The 19,493-nt window shown below is 63.8% G+C and overlaps 1 protein-coding gene across 6 annotated transcripts in view; it reads left to right on the forward strand.

Annotated features, from left to right (window-relative positions):
• Positions 1 to 18,386, forward strand: part of LPIN1 (lipin 1) — a 63,288-nt gene extending 44,902 nt beyond the window's left edge. For all 6 annotated transcript variants that reach the window (XM_084900071.1, XM_084900072.1, XM_084900076.1 and 3 more), the window contains 11 exons: positions 628 to 721; positions 2,367 to 2,436; positions 3,554 to 3,646; positions 6,428 to 6,507; positions 9,610 to 9,736; positions 11,099 to 11,247; positions 12,140 to 12,226; positions 12,326 to 12,478; positions 13,058 to 13,172; positions 14,312 to 14,415; positions 16,107 to 18,386. In XM_084900071.1, coding sequence (XP_084756197.1) covers positions 628 to 721; positions 2,367 to 2,436; positions 3,554 to 3,646; positions 6,428 to 6,507; positions 9,610 to 9,736; positions 11,099 to 11,247; positions 12,140 to 12,226; positions 12,326 to 12,478; positions 13,058 to 13,172; positions 14,312 to 14,415; positions 16,107 to 16,266 — 1,232 coding nt within the window. In that variant the 3' untranslated portion in view covers positions 16,267 to 18,386. The remainder of the gene's footprint in view (positions 1 to 627; positions 722 to 2,366; positions 2,437 to 3,553; positions 3,647 to 6,427; positions 6,508 to 9,609; positions 9,737 to 11,098; positions 11,248 to 12,139; positions 12,227 to 12,325; positions 12,479 to 13,057; positions 13,173 to 14,311; positions 14,416 to 16,106) is intronic.
• Positions 18,387 to 19,493: the final 1,107 nt, after the last annotated feature.

Below are 19,493 nucleotides of genomic sequence, written 5' to 3' on the forward strand. Positions count from 1 at the left end.
GGGCACACTCAGGGGCTCACTCAGGGCCACACACAGGGGCACACACGGGCACACAGGGGCGCACACAGGGGCACACAGGGGCACACAGGGGCACACACGGGCACACAGGGGCGCACACAGGGACACACACACGGGCACACACAGGGGCGCACACAGGGGCACACACGGGCACACAGGGGCGCACACAGGGACACACACACGGGCACACACGGGCACACAGGGGCACACTCAGGGGCGCACACAGGGGCGCACACAGGGGCACACAGGGGCACACAGGGGCGCACACAGGGACACACACAGGGGCGCACACGGGCACACAGGGGCACACATGGGCACACAGGGGCGCACACAGGGGCGCACACAGGGGCACACTCAGGGGCACACACAGGGGCACACAGGGGCACACACAGGGGCGCACACACGGGCACACACGGGCACACACGGGCTCACTCGGGCACACAGGGGCACACAGGGGCTCACACGGGCACACACAGGGGCAGACAGGGGCACACGGGCGCACACAGGACACAGTAAGCTCTCAGGAAGCTCCCGGGAGCGCGGGCCAGTGGACAGGCCTGCTCTTTGGACCAGGTCTCCCTCATCTCCCTCCCCACGGTTGCTCCCCAGACGCGTTCCTGGAACAAGCCGTGTCGTACCAGCAGTTTGTGGACAACCCCGCCCTCATCGACGACCCCAACCTGGTGGTGAAGATCGGGAGCAAGTACGTGTCTCCGGGCCCTGGCGGCGGCGATGGCGGCGGTGTCAGCCCCACGGAGGCCGGGCGGAGCCGCAGATGCTGCTCTCCGCGCCCACTGCTTCCGTCTCCGCTCAGCCTGTGACCGGCAGCTGCCGCGGACAGGGGCGGCCTCCGGGCTGGGGGCCGGTGGAGCCGATGGCCCCGGCATGGATGTTATGTGCCCGTGTACGGTCCCGGGCCGGGGGACCTCGGCCGAGTGGCCCACGGGGAGGAGGGACGGAGCGGGCAGCGTGTCTCCCCTGGAGAGCCGGTCTGAGCGGGGCGGGCAGGTGTTTTGTAGGCGCTGGCGGACTCCTTAGAGCAGCGGCTCTCCACCTCCCTCACGCCGAGACCCTTTAATCCAGCTCCTCATGCTGTGGTGACCCCAACCATACAGTTATCTTCATCGCTACTTCATCACTGTGATTCTGCTGCTGTTATGAATTGTAATGTGAGTATCTGTGTTTTCCGATGGTCTGAGGCTCCACAGCAGCGGGTCTCAGCCTGTCTAATGTCAGACCCGCAGGCGGAGACCCGCTAGCAGGGTCGCCTCAGACCATGGGAGAACATACACATTCACATTACGATGCATAACAGCAGCAGAATTACAGCGATGAAGGAGCAGCGAAGATAACTGCATGGTTGGGGTCACCACGCCATGAGGAGTGGATTAAAGGGTTCCGGCGTGAGGAAGGGGGAGAGCCGCTGCCCCAGAGGAAGGCAGGACCCCGGGTGCTGGCGTGTGAGGCCGGGGGCCCTGGCTGCCTTTCCCGGAAGTCGGGCGGGCGATGCCGCAGGCTCTGCCGTCTGGACAGCTGCTCGCCCCGCGGTGCGGCCACTGCCAGGGGGACACGCGGGAGGCCGGGGTGCGGGCTCTTCACGGACCCAGCTGGGGTTCCAGAACTTTCCACGGCCATGCCTTATGACATTGGCTTTTCAGTCTGGCCTGGGGTCTTTTAAAAGTTTTCTTTTTTAGCCGAAACCAGTTATGCTCAGTGGATAAAGCGTCAGCCTGCGGACTGAAAGGTCCCGGGTTCGATTCTGGTCAACGGCATGTACCTTGGTTGCAGGCACATCTCCAGTGGGGGGTGTGCAAGAGGCAGCTGATCGATGTTTCTCTCATCAATGTTTTTGATTCTTTATCTCTCTCCCCTCCTCTCTGTGGAAAAAAAAAAAAAAAATATATATATATATATATATATATATATATATATATATATATATGAACGTTTTCTTTTTAAAAAATATATCTTTATTGGTTTCAGAGTGGAAGGGAGAGGGAGGGAGAGATGGAAACATGAGTGACGGGAGGGAATCATGGATCGGCTGCCTCCTGCACACCCTGCACTGGGGATGGAGCCTGCAATCGGCAGGTCCCTGACCGGGAATGTTTGTGTGGGCTCCGGGTCAGAGGTGGGTGCTCAGCCCCTGAGCGTGAGTGTGTATGTGTGTGTGAGAGAGAGTGTGAGAGAGTGTGTGTGTGAGAGAGAGTATGTGTGAGTGTGTGTGTGTGTGTGTGTGTGTGTGTGTGCGTGCGCGTGCGCATGCATGAGGTTGTGTTTGGTTCTGTGTGTGTGCGCGTGCATGAGATTGTGTTTGGTCCTGTGACGCATTTCGCTGTTTCCTGCAGGTATTACAACTGGGCCACGGCGGCCCCGCTGCTCCTGGCCATGCAGGCCTTCCAGAAGCCGCTGCCAAAGGTGAGCCTGAGTGGAGGAAGACAGGGACGCCGGACTGACGGGCGGCTGGACCTCAGATTTTAGTTTAAAAGCCACAAAGTTAGTTACGCTGGGCTTTTTCCAAGTTCCCAGCACCAGGGCCAGGGGTCCGAATCTGCTTCTCTGGCCCCTCGGAGGCCACGCTTCCCGTGCACCCCGTGCCCTTGGCGGTGCTCTGTCTCCTTCTGGGTCAGAGGACCCGCTGGCTGGGTCCCCCGGTCTCCTGACCTTGGAGAGAGTATGCTCGCTCTGTCCTTGTGTGTGAGTGTGTGTGTGTGTGTGTGAGAGAGAGAGAGAGAGAGAGTGTATGTGTGCATAAGAGTGCGCGTCAGTGTGTGTGTACGAGAGTGTGTGTACGAGAGTGTGTGTGAGTATGTGTGAGTGCATGTGTGTGTACGAGTGTGAGTGCATGTGAGTGTGTGTATGTGTGAGTGCATGTGTGTGTGTGTACGAGTGTGTGTAAGAGTGTGAAGTGTGTGTGAGTGTGCATGTGTGTGAGTGTGAGAGTATGAGTGTGTTTCATGAGTCTGCTTGCTCCTTGTGTGTATGTGTGTGTGTGTGTGTGTGTGTGAGAGTGTGCATGTGTGCGTGTCTGATAAGTCTATGCTCTCTCCTTCCTTGTGTGTGGTAATGTCCCGTTTGTCAGATTGACACTTACTAAAACCATCCTGTGCCTTTTACCCGTGTGATCACTATGCCCCCATAACCACTTCACTTTTTACTTTATGGCGACCCCATCGAGAGTCCTGCCTTAATGACATTAAGGGTAACCAGCTAGCCCCTTCCATCGAAGCCTGCGGTCTGACTGATCACTAACGACTCCAATGCTTTCTTTCCTTTCTGTTGTTCTGTCCCATCTCTCCGTTGTTTGCTCCTTCCTTTGCATCTTCTTAAGTCTTCCTGCTTAAGCTACCTCCATGTGCTTTTGGACGCCATTAGGTTTTGCTTCTCAAACGTTTTCAGTTTGCACGTGGTACGTGGCCTTTCCCCTCGTCTGTCTGTCCGTCCGTCTGACCCTTCCTTTGCGCCTTTTGGTTGGACTGCGCTGAGCTGGCCTCCTGTTGGTTCCGTTATTTATGTTGCCGTCCATTTGAAACAGGCCACGGTGGAGGCCATCATGAGGGACAAGATGCCCCGGAAGGGAGGACGGTGGTGGTTCTCGTGGCGGGGAAGAAACACCACCATCAAGGAGGTAAGCACGGCGCCAGGAGCGCCGGGGCCAGCTCAGCCCAGGCCGGGAGTTCCCCAAGGTCTTCCTCCGCCGGCAGAGGCGGAGCCACACGCCCAGTGTTCAGGAGCCCGCCGCCGCACCCCGGGGTGGGGAAGCTGGAGGAGAAGGCCGAGAGCTGGGCTCACTCCTTGCTCTGCTGCCTCTTAGCCCAGAGACCCTGGTCCAGCCATACTTGGGAAAAAATGTTTTACTGATTTCAGAGAAGGAGGGAGAGGGAGAGGGAGATAGAAACATCAGGGATGAGAGAGAATCAGGATGGGCTGCCTCCTGCACGCCCTCTCCCCGGGGATGGAGCCCACACCTGGGGCCTGTGCCCCGACCGGGATTTGAACCACGACCTCCTGGTTCCTAGGTCGATACTTAGCCCCTGAGCCACGCCGGCGGGGCTGGCCCAGGCCCTCTTCGTCTGTAAAAGAAGGCATTCAGCCTGATAGGAACCCTTTTTTCCGGTTAAACACTTTCCTCTGCGTGTGAGGGTCACGTCAGTGCGCGTACGGACGGCTGTGGACTCGTCGTCATCATCCTGTATGTCAGGGGCGGTCTGGGGAACCGTGTCTGGCTTCCAGCGCTGTAAACGCCCATCACTGTTCTCAGACTTTGCCTCCCACCCTGCTGTCCCATCATTCTCTCTGCTCCCACGCCACGTGTCCCCCTGGCTTCCCCCCCGGGCTCAGCCCCACCCCCCACGAGGGTTCTCGAGGGTTGTCTTGAGGTCTCCTCCCCGCTTTGATTGCCTGATTTTCCCCGGGCAGCCTCACCAGTCCCCCCCCCCCCCCCTCCGGGGGGGCCCCATTTCATTCCCAGACCAGACATTCTTTTTTTTTTTTTTTTTTTAATATATTTTATTGATTTTTTAGAGAGGAAGGGAGAAGGATAGATAGATAGAAACATCGATGAGAGAGAAACATAGATCAGCTGCCTCCTGCACACCTCCCTGGAGATGTGCCCGCAACCAAGGTACATGCCCTTGACCGGAATCGAATCTGGGACCTTTCCGTCCGCAGGCTGACGCTCTATCCACTGAGCCAAACCGGTTTTGGCCAGACATTCTTTTATATTCGATGCCCATGTATCAAGGAGCCAGCTAGGCAGACATCTCCATGCGACTTCTTCAGGACACCTCGAGCCTGTTGTCTTTAACTTCCTGCTGTGACCACATCGCTCTAGTGAGGAGACTGCTCCCTCCTCAGAGCCTTGTGGCGGGTTCCAGGGTTCCTCTAATTCAGACCCCGCCCTTCACATGGTCACAGGACCTGGGTGCCCCAGTACCCCCTCCCTCTTCAGCCTCATCTTTTGCCATTCTCTCCCCCGTCCCCTGTGCTTCAGCGCCACTGGCTGAACGCACAATCTGCCCCAGGACCTTTGCACGTGGCGTTTCCTCTGCCCGGTGCTCCTAGGACCCTTCTCCTTCCTCTTCACCGAATTCACTGGCCGGCTCCCTGCCCTCAGAGCCCGGCCTGGGACCCTTTCCTTCAGTCCTGACTTCTGTCAGAGTTTGCAGTTACACACGTGTCAGTGTGAGTGCCGGATGGACACCTTTTCCCCTCTAGCCCCGGGGGGCCGAGACCACGTGCCTCTGATTCCTTCCTGGGTGCCCCCGTGTCCGCACCGGACCGGAGCCGGGGCGGGCAGGCCCTCACTAAGGGGACGCTGATTGCCCTTAGGAGGAAACCCCAAGGACAGCGGTCCGGCTGGAGGTCAGAGCAGTGAGAGCCTCAGTGGCTCCCGTCTGTGCCCATCGGGTCAGAGGGAGAGCGGGGTGGGAGGAGCCTGTGAAGGCCAGGCTGCTCTTGGACACACTCTGTTTGCATCCCTGAGTGCGCTGACCGCCCGCCGTGTCCGGGGAGCTAGGCAGGTCAGGACAAACACGCTCTTCCCGCTAGGAGGCGGAGCCCGAGGGCCTTTCTGGTCCCTGACGGGGGGCAGCCTGTTGGAGGACTTAGGCAGAAGAGTATCCAGTTCCTCACCCGTGTGGGTTGAGGGCGATGCCAGCGGGAAATAAGGAATAGTTAAGACACTAACTATTTCTAAAATAAGTATACCGGTACTTATTTCAGATGGATAGCTACTTATGAGCCAGTCTAACCAAGGCTTGACCCTCAGAATTCCAGAGCGCTCCAGCCCATCAAGGGAGCATTTTCTTCCCTCCTTCCTCCCTCCCTTCCTTCCATATATTTTATTCATTTCGGAGAGGAAGGGAGAGGGGGAGAGAGAGAGAGATAGAAACATCAATGATGAGAGAGAATCATTGATCGGCTGCCTCCTGCACGCCCCCTACTGGGGATCGAACTCACAACCCAGATAAGTGACCTTGACTGGAATCGAACCTGGGACCCTCAGTCCGCAGGCTGACGCTCTGTCCATGGAGCCACACCAGCTAGGGCCAGAGGAGCACTGTCTATGGGAAGTGGGCAGCATTGAGAAAGAGCGGCTTGTCCACTTTTCCCAAGAAGACACGGTGTGCGGACATTGCTGGCGCCTCTGCCAGCAGTGTGAGGACGTCCGAGAGCCCCGGCCTGCAGCAGCCCCTCTGCCCTCCGCACAGGGCTACAGGAGCGTGGCGTGTGCCTGGCGCGCACACACACGTGGAAGACACTCCTCTCTGTCCTCCACGCACAGGCTCACGGGGCCCTGCCTGCCGGGGCAGCTCTGTGGGGGAGGTGGGCTTAGGGGGTGCCCCTCGGGGGCCCCAGCTCTGCCTGGTGCTTCCTCTGGTGCACCCTGACCTCCTTTCTCCCCCAGGAAAGTAAGCCGGAGCAGGGCCTGGCTGGTGAGAGCCACAGCACCGGGGAGCAGCCGCCGCCGCTCGGCATGGCCGCCAGGTACGTGCCAGGCGTCAGGGCCCAGGCCCGGCGGGTGCTCCGGGCACAGCGCTCACCGAGCACCACGGCCGGGGTCCAGCGGCCCTGTCTTGGGTGCGGGACGCGGAGCAATGTGCCAGGTCTCCCAGCGACCAGAGGGGACGGCCGCTCCCTTAGGCCTGATTTCCGGACCGGGCGGCAGGCTGACGTGGTGGGATGGAGCCAGCCCCTCTGGGTCCGTGAGAGCAGCGGTGACACTGCTGGTGGCGGCCACGGAGGGAATCATTTCCCCTCCACCCCCCGAGGAAGCTGCCTCCCTCCGTGGGCTCCGCGCCAGGACGCAGCTGCTGCTTTCCGCCTGGCACTGTGGGCTCCTGTGAGCCTGGCGTCGGGGCGGCAGGTGGGGGTGACACTGTGCAGCGTTAGCCGGGTTCTGTCTTGGAGTTCATCTGTCTGCGGGGCCGGGGTGGCTCTGTCTGCGGGGCCGGGGTGGCTCTGTCTGCGGGGCCGGGTGGCTCTGTCTGCGGGGCCGGGGTGGCTCTGTCTGCGGGGCCGGGTGGCTCTGTCTGCGGGGCCGGGGTGGCTCTGTCTGCGGGGCCGGGGTGGCTCTGTCTGCGGGGCCGGGGTGGCTCTGTCTGCGGGGCCGGGGTGGCTCTGTCTGCGGGGCCGGGGTGGCTCTGTCTGCGGGGCCGGGTGGCTCTGTCTGCGGGGCCGGGGTGGCTCTGTCTGCGGGGCCGGGTGGCTCTGTCTGCGGGGCCGGGGTGGCTCTGTCTGCGGGGCCGGGGTGGCTCTGTCTGCGGGGCCGGGTGGCTCTGTCTGCGGGGCCGGGTGGCTCTGTCTGCGGGGCCGGGGTGGCTCTGTCTGCGGGGCCGGGTGGCTCTGTCTGCGGGGCCGGGGTGGCTCTGTCTGCGGGGCCGGGGTGGCTCTGTCTGCGGGGCCGGGTGGCTCTGTCTGCGGGGCCGGGTGGCTCTGTCTGCGGGGCCGGGGTGGCTCTGTCTGCGGGGCCGGGGTGGCTCTGTCTGCGGGGCCGGGGTGGCTCTGTCTGCGGGGCCGGGTGGCTCTGCTCTGCGGGGCCGGGGTGGCTCTGTCTGCGGGGCCGGGGTGGCTCTGTCTGCGGGGCCGGGTGGCTCTGTCTGCGGGGCCGGGGTGGCTCTGCTCTGCGGGGCCGGGGTGGCTCTGTTCACGCATGGCTGCTGTGTGCGGACACGGAGAGCGGAGGGCGAGCCCGCACCTGCCTCCGGCCCGCGGGCACAGGCAGGTGGTCAGAGCCGTGCTGGGCGCTGGCCAAGCCGCTGTGAGGCCCCAGGAGCTGTTGATCGGAGGAGAGGGCTTAGCGTTCTGTCCTCAGCCTCCTCCGGCCAGCGCAGGCCCTTCGCCGCTGCGTTCCTAAGCTCCCGGCTGGAAACAGGAACCCGCATCAGTGGCAAGCAGGCGATGGCCTGATGTGGCCTTGCTGTCTGTGGGGCGATGACACGTGTTTTTTTTTTTTTAAATATATTTTATTGATATTTTACAGAGAGGAAGAGAGAGGGATAGAGAGAGAGAAAATCATCGATCAGCTGCCTCTTGCACACCCTCTACTGGGGATGTGCCTGCAACCAAGGTACATGCCCTTGACCGGAATCGAACCCGGGACCTTTCAGTCCGCAGGCTGATGCTCTATTCGCTGAGCCAAACCGGTTTCGGCTCGATAACACGTGTTTGAAGGCGACACGTGAGCCACTTAGAGAGGAGGCACTGCTCCACCCGCACCCCCGGCCCCGCACGGGCCCTGGAGGAGCAGGCGTCTTGTTTGCGTTCTGTGCGGGCCCCGGGCAGGCGCCGTGCTCGGGGGCGGCCGCTGGGGGACTCGGGAGGGGGAGTCCTCCGTCCTCACTGGCACCACGGGGGGCCCGGAGCCCCTGCGTCCTTGAAGGTGTGGGTGTGGAGAGGCAGACTCAGGTGACACGTAGAAGTTCAGTCTCCAGGCCCCTGTCCCGCGGCCTCCGTGGGGTGAGGGTGAGGGGTGGAGTGGGGGGGAGTGGGGTGAGGGTGAGGGGTGGAGTGGGGGGAGTGGGGTGAGGGGTGGAGTGGGGGGGAGTGGGGTGAGGGTGAGGGGTGGAGTGGGGGGGAGTGGGGTGAGGGGTGGAGTGGGGGGGAGTGGGGAGAGGGTGAGGGGTGGAGTGGGGGGAGTGGGGTGAGGGGTGGAGTGGGGGGGAGTGGGGTGAGGGTGAGGGGTGGAGTGGGGGGGAGTGGGGTGAGGGGTGGAGTGGGGGGGAGTGGGGTGAGGGGTGGAGTGGGGGGAGTGGGGTGAGGGTGAGGGGTGGAGTGGGGGGGAGTGGGGTGAGGGTGGGGGGTGGAGTGGGGGGGAGTGGGGTGAGGGTGGGGGGTGGAGTGGGGGGAGTGGGGTGAGGGTGAGGGGTGGAGTGGGGGGAGTGGGGTGAGGGTGAGGGGTGGAGTGGGGGGGAGTGGGGTGAGGGTGAGGGGTGGAGTGGGGGGGAGTGGGGTGAGGGTGAGGGGTGGAGTGGGGGGAGTGGGGTGAGGGTGAGGGGTGGAGTGGGGGGGAGTGGGGTGAGGGTGAGGGGTGGAGTGGGGGGAGTGGGGTGAGGGTGAGGGGTGGAGTGGGGGGAGCGGGGTGAGGGTGAGGGGTGGAGTGGGGGGGAGTGGGGTGAGGGTGAGGGGTGGAGTGGGGGGGAGTGGGGTGAGGGTGAGGGGTGGAGTGGGGGGAGTGGGGTGAGGGTGAGGGGTGGAGTGGGGGGAGTGGGGTGAGGGTGGGGGGTGGAGTGGGGGGGAGTGGGGTGAGGGTGAGGGGTGGAGTGGGGGGGAGTGGGGTGAGGGTGAGGGGTGGAGTGGGGGGGAGCGGAGAACTGGGCATCCTTCTAGGCGAGGGTCCGGCCTGCTTCCCGGGAGAGGGCCTCTCGGCTGCCCGTAGAGCGGGGTAGGTGGTGACGGGACGTGGCTGGGGAGCAGCCCCATGAGTGCGAGGGCTCATGGGGGGGTCAGTGGCGCGGTGGTGCCGCAGAGCCTCTGGTGAGTGGCCACGGGAGGCGGCTCAGGGAGCCCCGGGCCGCCATGGATTCCGGCCGGAAGCGGTTGGACGGCCACCCAGGCGCATGTCCTCATGGTGCCATCGCCGTGTTCCAGGATGAAGCAGGAGTCGTCCTCCAGCGACGAGGAGCACGCAGCCCCCCGGCCGTCCAGCGCCCCCCTGATGCCCCTCCTGTCCAACGTCGGCTACAAGAAGACCCTGCGGCTCACGTCGGAGCAGCTGGTGAGCGGCTGGGTCCTCCCTGGCCCGTGCGTGGGTGTGGGCTGTGCGTGGCCCTGGCCTATGCGTGGGTCTGTCCTGTGCGTGGCCCTGGCCTGTGTGTGGGTCTGTCCTGTGAGTGGCCCTGGGCTGTGTGTGGGCCTGAGCTGTGCGTGGGTGTGGCCTGTGCGTGGGCCTGGACTGCTGGCGGGCCAGCTGAGGTACGGCCACCCAGACTCGTGCGCGATGGTCTGGGCGTCCCCAGCACCTCGGCATCCCAGAGCACCCGCCCCTCCTGGGGTCCTGTGTCTGTACCCCTGCACACGGTCCAGGCCGGCTCCTCGGTGCCGCCTCCCTCGCCTGCTCTGACGCAGCCCGTGTGGGAGCAGGTGCGGCTCGTTCACCCTGAGGTGTGAGTGACGCACCGGCCGGACCAGGGGCGTGTCCACTGGGAGAGACGTGCGCTCACCCCCCAGGCCCTGGAAGGACCCCCACCCCCTCATCTTAGCGGGGTGGGAGCGAGAACTGCCCGGGGCGAGGGCAGAGTCCGAAGGCCCTTTGTGCACACGTGCCACCGCTCTCTCATCCCCCGCCTGCTGGCTGGCCCGTGCACACACGACACGGAACAGCAAGCTCACCCTGAGAGACCGCGGGAGGGAGGCCCGGAGAGCCTCACGCTGAGCCAACAGCCAGCCAGAGACACGGATCACACGCCCTCACTCACAGGGAATGTAGTGGACAGAGTAAACCGAGGAACAAAACAGATCAGAGCCGTGGACGCAGGGACAGGCTGACCCTCCTCAGAGGGAACGGGGAGATTTCCCCCGGCTTCCCTCGCAGCCCGGCTTTGTCCGGAAGGTCACCCAGAAGGACATCCGGTCTAATGAGCATATTGCACTTTTCTTATTATAGATTTCCATAACCCGTGGAAGACAATGGTGCGGGGAGGCCAGGGGGGGCCGGCGGGGGGAGGAGGGGGTCAATGGGGAAACAAAAGAGGGACATCGGTGACACTTTCAGCAACAAAGATAATAAAAACGTTCACCTCTTTTCTTTTTAAAAAATATATTTTATTGATTTTTTACCGAGAGGAAGGGAGAGGGATAGAGAGTTAGAAACATCGATGAGAGAGAAACATCGATCAGCTGCCTCCTGCACACCCCTTACTGGGGATGTGCCCGCAGCAACCCAGGTCCATGGCCTTGACCGGAATCGAACCCGGGACCCTTCAGTCCGCAGACCGGCGCTCTATCCACTGAGCCACACCGGTTTGGCCGTTCACCTCTTTTCCAAACCCCCCCCAAACTCCTAACCCTGCTCCTCCTGAACACGCCCCGGCCCGCCCGGCCCGGCCCGCCCTCAGAGGACGCGCGCCGTGTCTTTCAGAAAAGCCTGAAGCTGAAGAACGGCCCCAACGACGTGGTGTTCAGTGTGACCACGCAGTACCAGGGCACCTGCCGCTGCGAGGGCACCATCTACCTGTGGGACTGGGACGACAAGGTGGTCATCTCCGACATCGACGGCACCATCACCAGGTGGGTCCGCGCCTCCCCGCGCCTGGGCGCGCCGGTCCCTCCTTCCGTCCTCTCCCTGGGCGTCGGGGCCGTCCCGCCCAGCGTCCGGTCCGTGCGGGGGCTGCTCCGGTGCCCGCCGCCCGCCGGACCCCCAGCTCCCGCAGGGCTCGCCGGCCGGCCCCCGGGGCGGGGTGCCTCACCGTGTCCGTCCTCTCCCCCGGGTGCGCCAGCCCCTCCGTCCGTCCGTCCATCCGTCCGTCTGTCCGTCCTCTCCCCGGGCGTCAGGGCCGTCCGGTCCGTGCGGGGGCTGCTCCGGTGCCCGCCGCCCGCTGGACCCCCAGCTCCCGCAGGGCTCGCTGGCCGGCCCCCGGGGGGGGGGCGCCTCACTGTGTCCCCGCGGCCGAGGCTGGAGAGCCTGCTCATGGCCTCCTCACGCTGATGGCGGCCCAGGACCCGGTCCTCGCTCCCAGGGAGGGCCCTGTGCGTATGAGCCCGGCCCGTCCCATGGGTGTCCGCTGGGATTGGTGTCCCTCTGTGCCTCCTGGGCCCCTGGCAGGAAGTGTAGGTCCTGCTGGTATTTTCAGGGGGCGTTTTCGGTGCTGTGAGCGGGAACGGGAGTTTTCTCCCTTTTGTGACGCCCTCTCTCTGTTTTTTTTATTTTATTTTTAAAATATATTTTATTGATTTTTTTTTTACAGAGAGCAAGGGAGAGGGATAGAGAGTTAGAAACATCCATCAGCTGCCTCCTGCACACCTCCTACTGGAGATGTGCCCAGAACCATGGTACATACATACCCTTGACCGGAATCAAAGCTGGGACCCCCTTCAGTCCGCAGGCCGACGCTCTATCCACTGAACCACACCGGCCCGGGGCTCTCTCTGTCATTTTCCCCCCGTTTCTCTCCTTGCGCAGGTCAGACACCCTGGGCCACATTTTGCCCCAGTTCGGGAAGGACTGGACCCACCAGGGCATCGCAAAGCTGTACCACAAAGTGAGCCAGTGAGTACCCTCCCCCCCCCCCCCCAACACACGGAGCCCGGGGCGCTGGCTGCGGGTGACCGGCTGCACGCCCCGTCTCTCTCTCTCTCTCTCTTCCAGGAACGGGTACAAGTTCTTGTACTGCTCGGCGCGGGCCATCGGCATGGCCGACATGACGCGGGGCTACCTGCACTGGGTCAACGAGAGGGGAACCGTGCTGCCCCAGGGGCCCCTGCTGCTGAGCCCCAGCAGCCTCTTCTCCGCCCTGCACAGGTGGGCCGCCCCCGCCCCCTGCTCCCCGTCCCCCTGCTCCCTGCCGCTGGGCCTGCTGGGTGGGCCTCCCCCCACTCCTCATCCCCTGCCCCCCCTTCCCCCCCCCCCCCCCCCCCGGGGAACTGGCAAGCACAGCCTCCTCAGGCTCGTCCCAGCCACCCGCAGCTCCACGGAGGGCACCGGAAACGTCACCCCCAAACACGGACAGGCCTGCCCGCTCCCTTCACGGTCCCCGGGGCCCTCCGGACGGCGGCCGGGCCGATTCGATTCCTGGGCTCCGAGTCGCATGACGGCCCGTGCCCTGCTGCCGTTGCCTCTCCCGTGTCTCCACGTGGCAGAGGGATGCTCGCCCCTCCCGCTCCCTCCCCACTTTCTCTCCCCACACTGTCCCGCCGAGTCTTAGCGAATCAGCTCGCAGTCCATCCAGTCGGGGACCCAGGCCCGCGTCCCCGGGCCCCGGCGGCTTGGAGGGTGACGGAGAGCCGGCGCGAACCCGCTCACGCGGACACCCTGTGTGCTAACCCTAACCCTCACCCTGACCCTGACCCTGACCCTGACCCTGACCCTGTGTCTCCACAGGGAGGTGATTGAGAAGAAGCCGGAGAAGTTTAAAGTCCAGTGCTTGACAGACATCAGAAACCTGTTCTTCCCGAACACAGAGCCGTTCTACGCCGCCTTCGGAAACCGGGCGGCGGTGAGCGGCGGCGGGGGTGGGCTCGGGGAGTCCTGCCCTCTGACAGCGGGCCTGGGCGGGGGCTGCCGGGCTCTGGGAGGCCACCCCTCCGCTCCGGCCGGGCGGAGAGCCCAGACCCGGCCTCGGCCTCCGTCCGAGCAGGCGGCCGGCGAGCGTCCGTGGGAGGCGTGGCGCGTGGGCCTGGACACACGAGGTTCAGACCCGCCTGCTGCGTCAGTCAGACAGGGACAGGGCCAGGATGGCCGCTCCCCCCACACGGGACCACGGGGCCCGCCCCCAGCCCCGTTTCCGGAGCGGAGCCGCCCGCCTCCCCACGGCTTCCCCCTCCTCGCCGCGGCCTCAGTGACCGTGACCGGCTGCGGTCCCAAAGCCCTCAGCGGGGAAGCCCAGGAGTAGCTCCCAGGTTTGAACCCACTAGCGGGTCTCCGCCTGCGGGTCTGACATTAGACAGGCCGAGAACCGCTGCTGTAGAGCCTCAGGCCATCGGAAAACACAGATACTCACATTACGATGCATAACAGCAGCAGAATCACAGTGATGAAGTAGCGACGAAGATAACTGTGTGGTTGGGGTTACCACAGCATGAGGAGCTGGATTAAAGGGTCTCGGCGTGAGGGAGGTTGAGAACCGCTGTCTTAGAGTAGGGGTGTCGAACTCAATCAGAGAAGGGGCCAAAATCTAAAATCCAGCCTAAATCGCGGGCCGAATGGTTTACTGAACAGTCATAAACTGACAATGTCATAAACTGACAGCGGAGTGCAGTGATGACAGCGCGGTGCGGGCCTCATTGCAAGGCCTGGCGGGCTGGATTTGGCCCGCGGGCCTTGTGTTGGACACATGTGGTTAGAGAGTTGAGTCGGGCGGTAACTTCCCAGTAAGAAAACTCTCGTACTTGTGAAGGAAGCGGGTCGGAATGTTGGGGTGCAGGGGGCTCGCTGGGCGGTCCTCTCTCACTCCCTTCCTGCGTGGACCCTCCCGGCGCCTGGAGGGGAGAGCCAGTGCCACAGTCACGCCCGCTCCTCCCGCACGGGCGGGCGGGTCCTGCTGGTTCCTGAGGCCGGCGCGGTATTGATCAAACCGGAGAGGCCCCGCCCGTGTCTGTCCTCACAGCACTCCTTCCCCGACCCTCTCCCCCGCAGGACGTGTATTCGTACAAGCAAGTAGGAGTGTCTCTGAACCGCATATTCACTGTCAACCCCAAGGGCGAGCTGGTGCAGGAGCACGCCAAGACCAACATCTCTTCGTGAGTCCCGTGGGCCGGGGCGGCCGCGGCTGTGGCCGGGGTGGCTTAGGAGGGGCCTCTTACCGTCCGCGGTGTTCCTGTGGGTCCTTCGGCTGCCTGCATTTTAATCTTTAAAAAAATATATATTTTATTGATTTTTTACAGAGAGGAAAGGAGAGGGATAGAGAGCTAGAAATATCCATGAGAGAGAAACATCGACCAGCTGCCTCTTGCACACCCCCTACTGGGGATGTGCCTGCAACAGGTACATGCCCTTGACCGGAATCGAACCTGGGACCTTTCAGTCCGCAGACCGACGCTCTACCACTGTGTTTTAATCTTTAATCCCTACAAGAACCATGTGTGTTCACGCCTCGTGTTTTTGCGTGCTGCTTGGGCAGTCCGGATTAAGTCAGTCCCCTCGGGGTGGGGCGTTGAAACCGGCGGGTCCGTCTGCTCCGGAGCGGAACGGAATGAATTTGAAAACGAGCGGTTTTGATTTGCCACGTTAGGTCGAAAAGCCTAGAAGGCGAATTCAAAGGGCAGCCGAACGGGCTATCACGGGACAGTGTATTTAAGGACGGGGCGCATTCCGGTCTTACGGAATCACCGCGGTGTGATCGTCCGGGTTCCTCCCGGGGTCGTGGGCACGCCGGTCCCGGAGGCAGAGGGCCGGGAGGGGCCTGGAACGGGGCAGCCTGGGGGGCTGCAGGCCCTCCCTGGACCCTGACAGCGCGTTCCGAGGCGCGCCCCCTGCTGGTGAGCGGCGGCTGCTCCCCGTGGGCACGGCCGCCTCTTCTGGCCACAGAACTCGCAGGAGCCGGTCTCAGGGCTGGAGGAGTTTGAAGCACGGGCTTCGGTCCCCAGGAAAGACAGGGGAGACCTGTGTGTCATGGAGCTCCGTGCTCCCCAGAGGCCCGGGGAGGCCTTTGCTGCACACACACGCTCCTCCTCGTGTAAGAAGGCACCTCCGGCCTCGGAGCAGGCCGCTTCCTCCGGGCGGGGGGGGGCAGTTGGGAAAGCCCCTTCGGTGCTCAGCGGTGGGCGCTGGAGAGGGACCGGGTGGCGGAGGGCTCGGGGTGCAGGGAGGCCCGGGCTGGTCACCGGGGCCTGAGAACGCGTCAGCCAGCAGCTGGCTTCTCGCGGCGCCGGCCCCAAAACAAATGTGCTCCGACCTCTCTCTGGGGAGTGCACAGAGCGAGCGCGGGGCCGCAGGGAGCACGGAGAAGCAGGCACTGGGTCAAGTCCGAGCTCAGAAAGACGGGCCTGAGGCAGCGAGGGCGAGAGCCGGGCCCCGGCTCCAAGCAGGAAGGCGGGGGGGGGGGGAGGAGAAGATCCGTTTCCCCAGACCACGCCGCCGGCACATGGCGGAGTGACGGTCCAGTCCGTGTCCTTAGCCCGGAGCCCGGCGCTTCCCAGCACAGAGGCCCATCCCTCCCGTGACGCACACGTGTGGCCCCGCAGGGCTGTGCCTCCCGGGCTCCTCTGTCCTGCGGCTCTGCCTCCGGCTCCTGGGTGCGGGGCAGGCCCACCGCCTCCCCGGGGCCTGCTCCCCGTCCTGCGGGCGCTCCCCGAGGCCTCCTGGTGGCCAGCGAGGTCCTTCCTGAGCGCCCTCTGCAGCGTCAGCCCCGGGCCGGGCCTCAGCCCCGGGGTCTCTCCCGGTTTCCAAGCGCGGCCGTGACCTTGCCCGTGACCTTGCCGTGTCCCTCCAGGTACGTGAGGCTGTGCGAGGTGGTGGACCACGTCTTCCCGCTGCTCAAGAGGAGCCACTCCTCGGACTTCCCCTGCTCGGACACGTTCAGCAACTTCACCTTCTGGAGGGAGCCGCCGCCCCCGTACGAGAACCCGGAGGTGCACTCCGCCTCGGCCTAAGCCCGCAGCCGCCACGCCCGCCGAGACCCGGATCTGCCAGGACCCCGCACCGCCCGCCCGCCACCCCCGCGCCATTAAAGCCGGGCTGGGAGCCCGGAGGGAGCTCGGGGGCCGCATGCGTCATTGCCGAGCGCACAGAGCTGGGTGCACCCCGCTCCCCGCGCCCGGGGCTGGCGTTTCTCAGTCAAGTACCGGGCGCACGTTCCTTGCGAGGAGTCGGGTGCACTCCCTGGGGGGGAGGGGGGGTCCTGGCTGGGCCTGAAAGCCAGAGACCCCTGCGGCCCTGCCCGCCTGCGGGCGGCCTCTCCTGGCCTGCGTGTCCCCGTGAGCCCAGCAGAACTGGCGCCTGGCCCGGCGGGGGACGGAGTCCACAGGTGCCAGGTGCTGCCACCTGGAGGGGCGCACGTCCCCGTGGTGGCTCCCACCCATCTGCACCCGGTGGTGGTGGGCGGGGGAACGGGTGGGGAGGCACACGCCGGGCAGTGTGACCAGATCTGGGTTTCTGAAGGGCTTGGCCCTGTGGGTGTTCCTTGCAGTATTCGCCGAGGTCTGATTCCAGGGGATACGCTCGCCTGTCATACTTCGGTTAAAGAACCGTTGTATGACACTGGCACCCCCCTCCCCCCGCCCCCTTTCTGTGGCTCAGGGCTGGACAGTTCATGCCTTAATGCCCCTGGCCGGCGTGTCCCCTGGAATGCGCTTTGTCCAGCTCCCGGTACCTGCCATGCCTTACGCTCGGACCCAGGGAGGGATTCGGGGGCAGGGTCTCTGGTGAGGCCGGCCAGGGCCGCGGCCTCGCCTCCGGCAGGCGGAGCTGGGCGGGCGGCCGGCACGGGGGCTGGGCCGCGGCGGGGCCGGTTCCCACGGGAAGCTCTCCAGTGAAGCTGCTTGGTGTTACGAAATCCGTTTCAGGAAGTTAAGTTATATTCTCTGTAGATATTATTTATTACTTTACTCCGAGGGGCCATAGCCTTTCTGGGATAACGGTCACTGACCTGTAAGAAGACACGCGTTCGGCTACCGGAGCCTTGTTCTCTCCCCTCCCCGGCCTCTCGCCTTCCCCCGCTTTTCCCGCTCGCGGTCAGGCACGGCGCGGGGGTATGGAGCGCCCCCTGGAGGCGGACTCTCTTGTTTGGATAAACGGATGACAGAGAGGGCTATGTGAAGAGTTGAGAATTATTTTGGTAAAGAGTTTGCTTTATTTTTTGAAGTATTATTTTTCTAAAGAGCCTTTTCCTCCGGCGGTGGAAGTGCTTTGCTAGGCGGTTGCCAGGAGGCCACGTGTGGGGCAGGCCGTGGACTCGCTCTTTCTGTGAAAGAGACGCAGACTCGCCTCGGTCCCGACTGGGGACGGTGTCCACAGGCGCCAGGTGCTGCCACGTGGAGAGGCGGTGGCAGGCGGCAGGCGGCGGCGGCTCTGGGACAAGGCTTCTGGGGCCCGGCTGGGGCCCCACAGAAAGACCCCCGTTTGCACAGAAGCACACGCGTGCACAGAGCCCCGTGGGAGGCACAGAGCCCCGTGGGAGGCACAGACGTGACGGACTCCTCCGGGCGTGGGCACTGGCGACCTTCCGAAGCTGCGCTCCTCCTCCGGCGGGCGTTGGGGTGACCGCAGCTGCTGTGACCTGAGTCTCGTTCTTCCTCCCCCGGAGAGTGAGGCTGGGGGAGAGGGGGCACCCCCTCAGGCACGCCTTCCAGAAGGTCGCCCTCGGATATGGGTCCGTTTGGAGTGGGGCCCCCACCCCCAGCGCCGTAACGGTCACACCTGGTGTGGCTTGGGAAAATGAGGCTTGCACGTGGGGGTGCGCACGCGTGTGCATGTGGGCTCGTCTGTGTTCACAGCCACGACCTGGCACCCCGCGGGCGGGCAGTGCTGAGTGCCGCCTGGGCCGCACCCGGGTGCCTGCAGAGAGGACCCCCCGAGAGCCGTCGCCCGGGCTCCCCCCGCGTGCAGAATGCAGGAACGAGGGCCCGCAAAGCCCCCCTCTGCCGGTGGGGTGTGGCTCCCGTGGCCCTGTGCTGGGTCAGCGCCTCTGTGCGGGCACGGGCTGGGAAATGATTCTCCCTGTGTTGTGCTGGATGCAGAGCTAGAAATTGTAATAAAAGGCCCGCGAAAGGCTTCTGAGCGTCCGTGTGAACTTTATTCTGTTTGTATTTTGTTATTGATCCCAGAGAGGAGGGGAGAGGGAGAGAGAAACATCGGTGAGGAGAGAGAGTCATGCATCCGCTGCCTCCTGCACCGCCCCCTTTTGGGGATCGAGCCTGCACCCCGGGCCTGTGCCCAGACTGGGGGTGGCGCTGTGACCTGGATCATAGGTCAATGGTCCACCCCTGAGCCACGCGGGCCGGGCTTGTTTGTCACGATGGACCAATCCAAGCCCTGGCCTGGCTCACCCACATCACCTGGAAACCACCGCCATTCCTGTGGATGGTGCCTGGTCCCTGTGCCTGGGATCCCGTGGCCCCCCTGTGCCAGCCCGGGGGCTTGTGGGACACATGGAGAGCCGTGTCCCTGTGTGCGTAAGAGCCGCCGCCGGGCACCGGGCTGGGCTGCGTGTGCGGCCGGATCCAGCGTCCCCTCCGGCGTCTGGAATGAGCTGTGTGCACAGAGACGCAGCCATCGCTCTCCTTCGGCGGCACACCGCGGACTCCTACACGTCCCCGAGGGCAAGCTCCACCCCGTAAGAGCCTGGCCTGTCTTGGTCTCGGGCCCCGAGATGCCCGCGCCCTCCCCGGGGCACTGCAGGCAGCTCTCACCCGCAGGGAGACGTCCACGGGCAGAATTTTTCCAGGTCTCAGCTGCAAACGCCGGAATCAGCAACAGAGTCTTTATCCTGGCTTTCGAAGTCCACACCCACCACCCACAGCTCACCATCCCTTTCTTTTAAAAAAACTATATTTTATTGATTTTTTACAGAGAGGAAGGGAGAGGGATAGAGAGCTAGAAACATGGATGAGAGAGAAACATTGATCAGCTGCCTCCTGCACACCTCCCACTGGGGATGTGCCTGCAACCAAGGTACATGCCCTTGACCGAATCTAACCTGGGACCCTTCAGTCCGCAGGCCGATGCTCTATCCACTGAGCCACACCGGTTAGGGCCTTGCTATTCCTTTTATCTGAAGCCAAGGAACACTGGCCAATGACCACGGGCTTCGGTCCCTGGGGAAGGTCTTGCGTGAGCCGGAGCGCCCCCTGGGGGTGGGAGGAGAGGCAGCGGGAAGGGT

This window comes from Pipistrellus hanaki (genome assembly GCF_964339955.1).
Source record: "Pipistrellus hanaki genome assembly, chromosome: 12".
In the NCBI taxonomy this organism is placed as follows: Eukaryota; Metazoa; Chordata; class Mammalia; order Chiroptera; family Vespertilionidae; genus Pipistrellus; species Pipistrellus hanaki.